At 51.7% G+C, this 13166-nt stretch overlaps 1 protein-coding gene across 7 annotated transcripts in view; it reads right to left on the bottom strand.

The window, feature by feature from the left end:
• COL13A1 (collagen type XIII alpha 1 chain) overlaps positions 1-13166 on the bottom strand; it is a 148347-nt gene that overhangs the window by 4511 nt on the left and 130670 nt on the right. For 4 of the 7 annotated variants that reach the window (XM_055425561.2, XM_055425570.2, XM_055425566.2 and 1 more), the window contains 5 exons: positions 12773-12808; positions 10622-10675; positions 9283-9336; positions 7373-7408; positions 1496-1582 (listed from right to left, as the gene is read on the bottom strand). In XM_055425561.2, the coding sequence (XP_055281536.2) occupies positions 1496-1582; positions 7373-7408; positions 9283-9336; positions 10622-10675; positions 12773-12808 (267 nt within the window). Of the gene's footprint in view, positions 1-486; positions 565-1495; positions 1583-7372; positions 7409-9282; positions 9337-10621; positions 10676-12772; positions 12809-13166 lie in introns of all 7 variants that reach the window. The other 3 variants (XM_055425562.2, XM_055425567.2, XM_055425564.2) reach the window with 3 other exon arrangements.

The following is a 13166-nucleotide window of genomic DNA, read 5'->3' as shown; positions in this document are numbered from 1 at the left end:
GGAGTGGAGAGGGACGTGGGGCCAACTTGGGCATCTCATTCAAACGTTCATCCAACTAACTGCAGTGTGTGAAGGCAGAGAAGGCACAGTCCTGAGAGCTAATGCAGAGAATCCACTTCCCTGGCTTCCTTTCTGGTGGCAGGTTTGTCTAGAGGCAGTTCTGAAAGGAGGGTCTGATGCAGCTAAAGCTGGCATTGGATGGGCAGGACCAGCTCACGTTAAGGTGATGGGCTTTTGAAGCTGCTGCAAGAGGAAGAAAAAAAAAGCCTCCTGGCAGACTTTGCATGCAACAGGGGGATGTGCGGGAGCCCCTGAGGGCCAGCCAAGGCAGGGTGACCCTTGGTGTCTACAGAGTGAAGAGGTGGGAAGCGGAGGCCAGATGGATGGGGCAGGAGTGTGGAGGGCAGTTGGAGAGGCACACAGGCACACACCGCACACGGGGGCAGCCCATACTGGCCATGCAGGCAAGGGAGGGTGATGCCATACCAATGGGCACGGGGCATCCAGTCCGTCCAGCCCTGGTAACCCCGGCTCCCCTTTCTCTCCTTTAAAACCTCGGTGTCCCTGTTCACAAAACCAACCACGATGGTTATTTTGGTCAAGGCTGGCCAGCTCCGACCATGGTGTGGAGAGGCCCAGTCCCATCCTGGCCAGGACGCAGGACCCTCAGGGCATCTGCAAGTCAACCTCAGACCCCAGTTGATTCCCTCCTTCCCAATTCAGCCTTTGTGCTCTCTCTGGCTCCAGGAGCTTGGCGACGTGTCCATCCAGCCCCCTCTCTATTTAGAGACACACTTGGCGTCAACACACACGAGCTTCAACTTAATGCATCATAATTTCAGGACCTTCCAAGGGTTGAGGGACACTTGAGAAGCCCAGCACATGTGCCATGAATCATTCCTCATTGGCTGGTTTGGGAAGGCTTCCTGGGGGATGTCTGTTTACTGACCTTGGTCTGCAATTTTGCAGGTTTTGGCTGGATGGCTGGTGGGCATTGAGAGGCTGTATATAAAAGTCCCTCTCTGGCCTCGTTCTGCCCCATTTGGGGCAAGATGACCCTCAGGAGATGCTAGCCCTGGTGTCCTGCATCCTGACCAAGTGGGAATTCAGATGACTTGAACTGCTGGCCACAGGGGTGGCCCCAAAACAAAGAAGGCAAATGGGGTGGTTCACAAATGCTACCCTGGCTTCCAAAGTCATCCCGGAGCTAAGAACTGAGGCCTGCTCCCAAATCCCTTTCCTTGTGGTGTCTCCATTTCCACACATCAATTTTTCAGCATCTTCAAAGGGAAGGGATTTAGCGGGAATTGCTTGCAGCTGTGGTTTTAAGGCAACACCAACAGCAGGCAGAACTTCATCGGCCACATGAACAGACCGGTTTTGGTAGTGTCTATGGAGTCTTTCGGTTTTCATCTTAGTTTATTTGCCTTCTTTGTTTCCAGTTTGCAAACCTCGAGGAAAACCCAGAAAAACCAAGTGATAGATGGAAACATACCAATGGACAGGGGGCATCTAATCCAGGCGCTCCTTGGTCTCCCTTATCCCCCTTAGGCCCTCTAGAGCCTTTCTTCCCCCTCTCCCCCTGTAAATAATGGTTTAGTCCAAGAAAAAAAAAAAAACATCAAAACTTTAGGATCATTCATGTGTTAAGGTTAGAGACAGAAAAAAAAAAAAAAGAGGGGAAAATAGATTCTATCAATTAGGATAGTCTCCTCAACAGGATTAGGGATCAGTGTCCACCCCACCCCAAAGAACCTGAGTATTTGGCTAAGGCAGGTATATGTGGGGGTCAGTAGGGCTGAGAGCCAGAGGTGGGAGGAAGTACAGATGGATGATACTAATTCTGAGCCCGAAATGCATCTATATAATGGACAGGGGAACTCATTTCCTTCTCTTTGAGGGTTCATTTTTTAAGGGGTCTGGGACTTCCCTGGAGGTCGAGTGGTTAAGACTCGCATCTTCCAATGCCAGGGGTGTGGGTTCAATTCCTGGTCGGGAAACTAAGATCCAATGTGCCACACAGCCAAAAGTAAATAAATGAAAGATCATCATAGATCACTCATATTAGAAAAAAAGGTTCTGCCCTGACAGCTTTTGTCCCTGTTGGGTCCATCCCTTTGATATTCTCTTAGGAGGCAGGGTGATTTTGTTCAGAGCCCTGGTGTGTCTGTGTGAACGTGGCATGCAGGCATGTGCAGCACATATGGTTGTACATGAGCTTGTGTGTGTACACGGTGTGTGCACGCATGAGTGTGTGCTCTCACGTGTGTGTACAAGTGCATGTGTGTACGTTGTGTGTCTGGGTTCTCAGCTGAGTCCTCCTGTTCTCAGGCCCATCCTGGTCTGAGGTCATGGGCAGCTACTTGTATATGGATATGTTGACTCAAGGAATTCATCTGTTTCTGAAAAGCTTCAGCAAACATCACCTTTGTATACTGAACCCTATTTTACATGTGTCAAGGTCACTCTCCATTTAAAGAAGGGGTGTGGGAAATTCTGTGTAGTGAATTTGAGTTGGGTTTTTGTATGTTGGATTTCCTTATAAGGGACCAAGCATGCCCCTGGGAAGTCTCCCTGGCACTCTCCTCTATTAAAGGCCAGTTGTCTCAGGCTTGGGGGCTTCCACTGTGTGTCTCGGGTGGGTAAGCGTGATGGTCAGAGAGAAGGCTTGCCGCTGAACGGGATTTGCCTCTTATCAGCCACGAAGCTTTGGGAGCTTACTTAACCTCTCTGAGCCTCAGTTTCTTCATCTGTAAAGTGTGGATGATAACGCCTCCCTAAGAACACTGTTGTGAGGCCTTTGTGCACATTTAGTGCTTAATCCTGGAGGAGGAAATGGCAACCCACTCCAGTGTTCTTGCCTGGAGAATCCCAGGGATGGGGGAGCCTGGTGGGCTCCCATCTGTGGGGTCACACAGAGTTGGACACGACTGAAGTGACAGCAGCAGCAGCAGTGCTTAATCCTGGCATACAGGAATAAAGGGCTTCCCTCATAGCTCAGTTGGTAAAGAATCTGCCTGCAATGCAGGAGACCCAGGTTCGATCCCCTGATCAGGAAGGTTCCCCTGCAGAAGGAAATGGCAACCCGCTCCAGTATTCTTGCCTGGAGAATCCCATAGACAGAGGAGCCTGGCAGGCTACAGTCAATGGGGCCGTAAGGATCCAAGAGTTGGACACGACTTAGCAACTAAACCACCATAGTGATAAAGAACTCGCCTGCCAATGCAGGAGACGTAAGAGACGCAGGTTCAATCCCTGGGTTGGGAAGTTCCCCTGGAGGAGGAAACGGCAACCTGCTCCAGTATTCTTGCCTGGAGAATCCCATGGGCAGAGGAGCGGCAGACTACAGTCCATGGGGTCGCAGAGAGTTGGACGCGACTGAGCGACTTGGCACGCACGCATGCACTGGCCTATAGTATGCGCTCAGTCATGACAGCAGCGTCACAACAAGAGCAGGGACAGTTGTCACCTCTCATTAGCCACGTAGGAGCCAAGGCTGCCGTCAGAGGCTGGGCTTCCCATCTACCGCAGTAGAAGGCTACAGGGTTCCTTAGAGGGAGGCAATGGATAAGAATATTTAAGCCGTTTCTCCAGGCTTTTGAAAATTATCCACATTTCTTGATCTCAGAGGTTACCTGCAATTGCCAACACATCCTTCTAAGTGAGTTTTCTAAAATGCAAATGCCTACTTAGAAAATAAAGATGTCTTTAAGAGGAAATGTGTCTGTGCATCTTAGGTGTCATGGCATTGGCTCTAAGATATGCCCACCAATGAGGAAATCATGGGACAGGTAACCTGCAGACAGTGGACAAACGAAACCACTTGCTATTTGGATGAAGAAGCCCCGTGGGAAACTTTCTCAGGAAGTGCCCCTTATACTCTGGGTGAGGCCAGCACAAAAGTGAGCACAGTTCCTTAAGTTCAGAGGGTGAGCACAGCTCCCGGGAGTGGGGGTCTGCAGGTCCTGATGATGGGCCTGTGGGAGGCGGAGGGTTAGCCAAGGTCCCTTCCGGATGCGAAACTTGCACTCTGGGCTGTCAGGTTCTAAGGGCACAGGAAGTGGCCTTATTGGGTGCCCCTTGAAGACATTAGAGTCGTAACTTCACCTACATGCTCTTTGCTCCCTTTCCCCAAAGAGGACACGAAAAGGGCCCTGGTGCAGAGGGGTGTCAGATTGGTATGGGAGGGGGGCAGGCAGAATCAAGTAGCAGGGCTTTCTTAAAAAATGAACAAAACTGCTTTTAGAGGAAATAAACTGAAGCTGGAGGAGTGGAAGCGAAAGGATGAGGCTATGGGATTATTATAATGGGTGAACCTATCTAGAGGGAGAAATATTCAGGGAGTAAAGGGAGGAAGAAGCAGGCCCAGGCCGAGAGAGTGCAGATGGAGGAGACGAAGGAGGCAAGGGGGCCTGGGGAAGCAAGATGCAAAACGCACGTGCACACACATGCATGCAAGCAACCATGTACACACATGCGCACGCGTGCACTCCCATACACACACACCTGCACACACACACACATTGCAGACAGTACCTCTCAGAGAGTGACAGAAGCTGCATGAATGCTCCCAGACCTTTCAGTTGGCTGGTTTGCAGGAAGCTCCACAGTGAAACCCAATTTTCCTGATGCCCCGATTGCCAAATTCACACCACCCTTTATCCTGTGATGAATTTTTTCATCCTAAAGTGGCTCTCGGGCTAAATTCACAGAGCTGTTAAGGGACAAGGAGAATGCCCCTAGTGACAAGGACAGACTCTTTCTCCTGGCATGTGTGTCCCCCTAGAAAACTGCCTGTCTTGGCCTCTGGGCCTTGCACACCACTATGAGGACCGTCCTCCTTCCATGAACAGGAAGACCATCCTCTGGTGGGACTCGGAGTAGCATGGTCTTAAGGCTGTGTCTTGTGTCACTCGGAGATAGGATAACAGACCTGGCGCACCCATCCGAGCCTCTCTGCTGGGGTGCCCCAGGTGTGACGTGAGGCAATTATGGGAGCCCCCTTCCATAGCCAGTGGGCGTGAGGGGCTTTGACCATCTCCAGCTTCACCTGCACAAGCAGTAATGAAACTTCCAACCTGAACGTCACCTAAGCAGTTCTGGCCTTTTCCCTGGACCAAAGTATCAGCATTCTGAGTTTCCAGGTGCCAGAAAAACTGGTCATGGCGCAGAGCTGACTCTGCTTGGACCTTTCTTCATTTTGGAGGCTTTCATCACCAAGCCCTCACCTCTCCCCTCAAAAGCCCCATTAGGGCCAGTGGTATAAAGAGGTCTGAAAGAGGAGGTGAGCTGTAGGGGGTACTCTTCTAGGACATTCTGGCATCCTGAGAGTCAGATTTCTTGGATGGAAGAATAAGCTGGTCCTTGATTTGGAAACCTGCCCTTTGGAAGAAGTCTACTGGTTTTTTATGAGGCACTCCAAGGAAGGTTCATGTAACTTGCCTGTTTTCTGGACTTGATTTTTACTAAGTGACATATTGCTAATTTATATGTGGGACAGGGGAGAAGCATATAAAACCTTAGGAACTAGAGAAGAAATATTTTCCCACTGAGTCATGGGGCTTCAGTGGCCCATTCAGTGACCTCGGTTCTTTAAGCATCAGGCACCAGCCTCCCACCTTCTCTCCATCTGTGACAAAGGCATTGAAAATTTTATTTATTTATCGGCTGCACTGCGCAGTGTGTGGGATCTTAGCTCCCTGACTTGTGCTCCCTGCACTGGAAGGGCAGAGTTTTACCCACTGGACTCCCAGGTAAGTCCTGACAAGGGCACTTTCTTGCCTCGCTTCTGCCTCTAGAGCAACACAGTCACCACCTCTGGAAGGATTGGTTTTGTAGCCTTCAAATGGCCCAGCGCCTCAAGCCAACTGAAAAAGTCTTAAGAAAGGGCTTAACAAGTATTAATTGAACATAACAAAGAAAACCAGAACACTCCAGAAATAAATTAGAAAGGAGGTTAGCATGCCAACTGAGAGGTGGAATGATCAATTATTTTAGTGGCCTGATCTCTCGGATGCCAGTGTCGGAGGTGGGCTTTCCAGGCCGCCTTAACTGGCTGGCCCATTTCTGGAAGTGGGTCTGTTTTTTCCAGTAGTTTATTCCAAGCCTCTCTGCTGGGGTGCCCCAGGTGTGATGTGAGGCAAAGTTTAGGAGTCCCTTTCCATAGCCAGAGGTGCTTTGAACAGCTCCAGCTTCACCTCCACAAGCAACAATGAAGCAACATGGTGCTTTTCATGGACAGTCTGAGAGGGGTAGCTTTGCCTTTCCTTTCCTGTTCATAGACTCTATGGGATAAATGGATTGCTTCTGACCAACTGCCAGAAAGGAAACTTTAGGAATATGGAACTGTTCAGTAAATCCATCTTAAATGGAAGAGACTGGCGCTGATGCCAGATATAAATGTACAGATTCTGGTGTGTTCTATTAATGAACGCTCTATTATCAGTGTTCAAAGATCAGCCAGAAGACTGGGCTTCTGCAAGTCCCGCCCCTCTGTGTCTAACTCTCATGGGGACTCAGAACACGTTATCACAGTTTGGAGCATGTTTCTCCTTCTGCTCTTCCCACTCTTCTTCTCCCTCTAAGATCCTTGAATATTATTCCCACTAGAAGATGCTCTTGGCCTTCCAGGGGATGTGCACCCTGCTGAGAACTGCCGTGATGAGGCAGCCAACAAGACGTCCTAGAAAGGAAGCCAAAGGCCAGCCCTTGGTCAGATGTCGTGAGATGACTGCTGCTGGGCACCAATATGCCATGTGGCCGTCAGGTGGCTGCAGGTGCCGTGGACACTCAGAACTGTGTCCTGGTGAAGATGGCAGAAACCAAAGGAGGAGCAGGGTCCTTGAAAGCCATGACTCATTTCACAGTCCTGCTGACTTTTTCCAAGAGAAACAATGGCTGGGATCCTATTAAAAGGCTTGGCTGTGCACAACAGTTGTCTGCTTGTTCTTGGAGCTGGGATTTATTTTCTCTCTCACCAGTGACCTGGGATGCCTGGTAAAAGTAAGTGTCAGAAGACTAGGACTCGGCAGTGGTGGATGTAGAAATCTCGTTTAGGGGCCCATTATCGGGGCAACCTAGAGCGAGCGGGGCTCGCGACTCCTGTCACTGGATGGCAATGCTAATCTGATGGCCGCCCTGGGACTCAGCCTCCCGTTTCCTCGTGGAAAAATACGTGCTTCAATTTCAGGATTAGGTCCCTAGGCTCCCTGAGTGCCACGGATTAAGCCCCTCACTGGAAAGTCTTTTAATTTAGAATGATTTATCAGGAAAAACTGTATTTCCACATTGAGTCAGGAATCCCCAGTTGGTCATTCCACCTCGCCATGAAGACATCAGTAATCAGAGCCAAAGTGTGCGGACTCGGACTCACCCGGTTCCCTTTGTCCCCGGGTGGTCCGTGTAAACCCTGCAATAAATCAGAGCAACAAAGACACATTAAGGAGAAAACACAGGATGGCCATACAGTCCTTCCTTCCAGGCTCACAAAGCTCTTTACTGGTGCCTAATTCATCAGAGACAGGCTTCATGAGCCCCATTTAACAGAAGGGGGACAAAGGAGAACACCTGCTCAAGGAACTTGACCTAGAGACAGATAATGAGTTATGGGTAAAGCCAAACACAGTTCTGGTTTTCCCACTCTGTAGCCAACACCCTGGCCTGGGGTCAGGTTCTTCTAGATGGGTGCAAAGACTGCTCCTGGATAGGCAGGTGTTCGCATGGCTTTCCCGCCTGCCTCTTATTTTTTTTTTTAATTGGAGGATAATTCCTTTATAATAATAGTGTTGGTTTCTGCCATCCATTAATATGAATTGGCCAGAGGTATATATATATGTCCCCTCCCTCTTGAACCTCCCTCCCACCTCCTACCCCATCCCATCCCTCTGGGTTGTCAGAGTACTGACCAGATTTGAGTTCCTAGATCCCACCTGCCTCTTGCTAGAAAAATGACTCCAAAACTTCTGAGCCCCTCTTTTCAAGGTGCAAGCTGCTTTCTTTATCTTTATTATTTTTTCCTTCAATTTTTTTTATTGTGGTAAAATATGGTGCTACTGTTAAAGAGCCTGGCTTTCAATGCAGGAGACATAAGAGATGTGGGTTCAATCCCTGGGATCCCCTGGAGGAGGGCATGGTAGCCCACTCCAGTATTCATGCCTGGAGAATCCCATGGACAGAGGAGCCTGGCGGTCTACAGTCCATGGGGTCGCACAAAGTTGGACACGACTGAAGTGACTTAGCACACAGCACGAAATTTACCTTCTTAACCATTTTTCAGCATTCAGTTCAGCGGCATTAAGTACACTCATATTTTTGTGTAACTACCACTACTTTCCACCTTGCAACACTAAAACTCGATATCAGACAGTAACTACTCATTCCACCTTTCACCTCGTGCTCTACTTTCTGTCACTGCGGTTTTGACTACGATCGACGCCTCATGTAAGTGAAGTCATGCAGTATTTGTCTTTCTGTGACTGGCTTATCTCACTTAAATGTCCCCAAGGTTCACTGTAGGGTAGCATGTCAGAGTGTCCTTCCTAAGACTGGAGAATATGCTATTGCACATATATACCACAATTTGATTATTCATTCATGCATCTACAGACACTTTGGTTGCTTCACATTTTTAGCTATTGCAAATGAAGCTGCTGTGACTAAACCTCTCTACAAGACTGCTTTCAGTTCTTTTCCCCCTTGTCTTCCGCTGGAGAAGCATGTAAAGCTGAGACCGGCTGTAGGTGCCGAAGCACTGCTGAGCATGGAACCCAATGCGACCTTCAAGTGGGTGGGAAACCAAGTTCTGCCTCTCGCAGGCAGCCGACTTCTATAACCCAGCAAGGAGAAGTCCATTGCAAATGGGAAGCCAGCCCCCTGGGAAGCTGCCTGTCTTGGGAGACATCTCCCTGCCGTCTAGTGATCTGGACATGGCTCTGTCCCTCCGTGAGGGTGGGGGCCATGGCACGGTCACCTGGGAGACCCTCACTGCATCGAACACAGAGGCCTTCAGGAAAGAGGCTCAGCCGTGTGTGTCAGACGGTTCATTGTTGAGGAGCTGGTTCCCTATCAGGGGCCATGTGCCCCGGGCTTTGCCTGGAGCAGAGCCTAGCAGGGGACTTCTAGAGAGTGGGCCGGTGGCAGTTGGCTGCTTCCTCTGTCACAGAGATGAGAATTCTCCTCGCTTGGCCCTAGATTTTTTGCTCCAGGCCCTGGGTGTTCTGTTTTGACAGTGCTTCTGTGGTGGGGGACCCGGGCGGGTGGAGCCTCTGATCCCACAAGACTTACAGGAAGCCCAGCTGCTCCCGTTGGTCCCGTCATCCCAGGGTCGCCTTTGCTGCCCTGAAACCAGAGAAAGAACACATGAGCCTTCCCTGAGAGGGTACCAACCTTCCGACAGCCATTTTCTGTTTTCATACGAAACCTGGGCAACCTCTCCAGCCTCTTCAAAGAGCCTCCCAGGAAGCAAGGGCTGGTGGAGGGTGGGGTGACTGCTTGGACTGCATGCCCCGAGGAGGGGCCCTGGGAGCTCCTCTCACCCTTCTTCCGCCGATCCTGGCCCCCGTGGACAGTTGTGTGTGTTGGCGCTGGGGTACTGGCTGGCCAGAGGGAGAGCAAGGAGCAGGAAATGGACATGGACACGGGAGACAGGGAGGGAGAAGGCAGGGGCAATGGGGAGAGAAGGAGAGCTCTGATTTCTCTTTGAAGCTGCAGGTGTCAGAGCAGCCACCCTGGTTCTCCAAGTGGCTGCAGAGTTCGGGAAGCCTACATCTCTTTCCAGAAGCTCCCTCCTCCACCCCACACTCCCCCAGTTGTGTGGTCTGAGAACTAAGGGGACAAAGCCTCTCCCGTGGGCAGCGTCAGCAGGGTGGGCTTCCTGCCCTTACAGGTGGAGAGCCCAGCAGGTGCCCACTCAGAAGTCCAGTGCCTGTGCCGGCCCTCCAGGGATGCCAGGCCCTGAGAGTGTGGAAACCAGGCCTGGTTGGGAGGAGCTGGTGTGGGGAGCTTTCCTCTCCCAGCCCCTGCACAAGCCACTGCACTGGTTGGGGGAGAGTGACCCATGCGAGCCGGTCTGATGCACGGGTCTCCTGACTTCTTGATGTCTCCAGGATTTCAAACACCAGCTGGCACTATGTTCCATGCTGTTTCCCTAAGTCACTGCAGAGTTCAGGCATGTCTGGTGACAGCAGGGTCTGGGGCCTTGCCAGTCACCTGTGACCGAAGCCAGGTGACCAGAAACTGAAGGGAGGAAGCTCCCCAAGTATCTTTCTGCTTGTAGTTACCAAATGAGCACCCATGGGACCTCCCTGGCAGGGGCAGCAGTTAGGACTCAGAGCTTCTACTGCAGAGGGCATGGGTTCAACCCCTGGTTGGGGAACTGAGAACCCACAAGCTGAGTGGCACGGCCAGAAAATAAATGAGCACCCCAGGCCTGCTGTACCCCCACAGGCTGGGAGGGTCATCAAGAGAAGACGTGCATGAGGAGCTGGCTGGGTCTAGGTGGAGCAGATGGGGGCTGAGACGGCTGGGCTGACACGGTGGCCCTGTGGGTCACAGCAACCAGGACTGAGGGCCTGAGACAGAGGTGGGGCAGAGGGGCCCCTGGTCCACCTCGCTGGGCACTCACCCTCTCTCCCTTTGGTCCCGCTGGGCCTGGAACTCCGATTGGTCCTGGAGTACCCTGGGGAGGTGAGAAAACACGGAGGTGAGGGCCCTGACGCTGAGGGGAGCCCGGGATCCCCGCCCGACGCCTGGAGATGAGCAAGGTCCAGAGGCCCAGTTTTCAGGGTTGGCGAGGCCCGGCTCGTGCAGGGTGGTCATTGGACTGGGCTGCGTTCCTGTTTGGTTTTGGGGGCCTCGGGGAGAAAGCTCTCCCCCCTGCCTCAGAGCCAGATTTGAGGAAGGAAACCCTTTCGCTTCACAACCAAGCTTGCCAAGGCTGAAAACGGCAGGAGAACGGTTGCTTAGTTTGCTCCCAGAAGCGCTCGGGAGGGAGTTGACGCCATCTCGGGGGTGGGGAGGCTGGGGGCTGGCACGCCTTTGCTGACGCAGCTCCACATGCAGCAGGAGGGTCTTCATGCCACAGAGACCGATGCAGACGCACACACAGAGGCAGGCGTGGGGGGGTCATTCAGCCATCGTCCACCCCCACCCCGCCCCCACTGCGGGCCCTGGCCTTCAGCCTCTGGCTGGGCCTTCTGTCTCCATCCTAGGCCCTGAGGGACAGGCTGGATTGGAGAGTAGATTAGTGGATGTCTGCTGATGCTGGCCTGCCATGGAGCTGTGCTCTATGTGCCCCAGGGCAGTGGGAGTGATCAGAGCTGTGTTGCTTAGAAACAGAGTGGGGCTTGCCAGGGCATACTTAAACATCTTCTCCAGGTTCCTAATTTACAGCCCTGCTAGGCGAAACCTATAATTCACAGCTTCCTATTGCTCAGCCTCATTGATTGTATTTCTTGCTCAGGACATGAGGACTGGGCCTGGACCTATGGGCGGTTCCCAGTGGTGCTGGGATGTAGCTGTGACAGGTGGGGCGGGAGCCAGTGGGGAAAGGCTGATTTACTTCACGTGGTAAAAAAAGAAAAGAGACGTAAGATGTTCCCGGTGGCCCCTTTGAGGGAGGAGGGAAAGCTATGGACGTCTGTGGCAGAGTGTCAGAATAGCACTCTGAAGTCACTGGTCAGCTTCAACTCCTCCCTCGAAGGCGATATTGGAGAAGTTTCTTGATTTCCCTAAGGGTCCATTTTCCCACCTGTGAACTGGGAATGAGAACAGGAGTGTCTGCCTCCCAGGCTGCTGCCAGATTAGAATGGATGAAAACGTGACATGCATTTGGTTCTGGGCCTGACACCTAGGAAGTGCCCCAAAAATGTTAGTATTGGCAAGATAGGATCACTCTCCCCATAAACGTTTTCCTTTAACTTTCTGTTATTGATTTGATGAGGAAAAAACCTTCAGGTTCAAAGGGGACAGAAAATATAAATGTATACATGGCACTGCTCCCCTCTGTACAATATGAATGGAATAAGCAGTTGAGAGGAAATCATGGTTTCTCTGATTTCAGCCACAGATAATCCCTCTAGCTCAGACTGGCCCCCTGGGAAAGGCATGCTAGGTGCAAGGAGGATAGAGGGAAAGGGACTGTGGTGCAAGGCAGATGTGGTGAAAGGTGTGGGTGTGAAATGCTCTCAGAACACTAAGCTGGGACTTGCCTGTGTGCCCATCTACGCTACACCCGCCCTCACCCATCAGTGCTGGCCTCACCCACATACATACCAGACTGGTGGCTGCACAGGACTAGAAAGCCCTTGTGGGCAGACAGGAGATGGACAGAGCTCACAGTATGAAGACAACACAGCGTGACGGGCACATACAGACACTGTTGTGTTTGGTGGGGATGAGTCACGGCCCAAACCCCTAGGGCTTGAGTCCCAGGCTGAACTCAGCATTCCTCTAGGAACAGTTTCTTTGCTACTGGAGCAGCCTCCCACCCCACATCCAGTGGTCTTGAAACTCAGATTTGAGGACCCTGTGTGCATACTATGAACAGGGAAATGGAGAGGAAGGCCTATTGTCTTTGGTCAAGAGGCCTGAATAAGCACTTCTGAACTGAGCACAGGTGGCACTTTCTGGTGTCGGTGGTGGGATAAGCCAGGATTTACTGGGGAAAAAAAAACAAAAACAAAACGAGGCCACAGCAGGACAGATGAAAGGGCTTATAGGCCAGGAGTGGGGTGGGGAGGGGTGGGTGGAAGGGTAATGGAGAAGCGACACTCACCGGTGGCCCAGGCCTGCCGTCCAAACCTGAAGCTCCCTGGACAAAGGGAACAGTTTGACCAGAAGAAAGGGAAGGGAGGAATGGGAGGGAGAAAAAGGGACCAGGGAGGGCAGAGGTGAGTGAAGCAGTGACTCTGGACAGACATAAATGCTGGTCATCAAACAAAATGGGAGAAATAAGCTTGGGAGGACAGGTAATGTATTCACATGAAAACCAACGAAAACATGGAGACACTGAGTGCAGTGTGGCCAGCTGCTGCGCGAGCTGGATGGAGATCGTGCCGACGGCCGCCCCAATCCTCTGCCCCCGGCTCCCCTCTCTCCTTTCACCCTCTCTCAGAAACCTCTCTCCCAAGGGGCTGCAGTGTTCCAGGGAAAGAGACACAGAAAGTAAA

Source organism: Moschus berezovskii, chromosome 12 (assembly GCF_049115385.1).
Source record: "Moschus berezovskii isolate FMDL1 chromosome 12, NW_MosBer_1.0, whole genome shotgun sequence".
Taxonomy (NCBI): Eukaryota; Metazoa; Chordata; class Mammalia; order Artiodactyla; family Moschidae; genus Moschus; species Moschus berezovskii.
The sequence above is the reverse complement of the archived record's forward strand: the minus strand, read 5'-3'. Positions and strand labels throughout refer to the sequence as shown.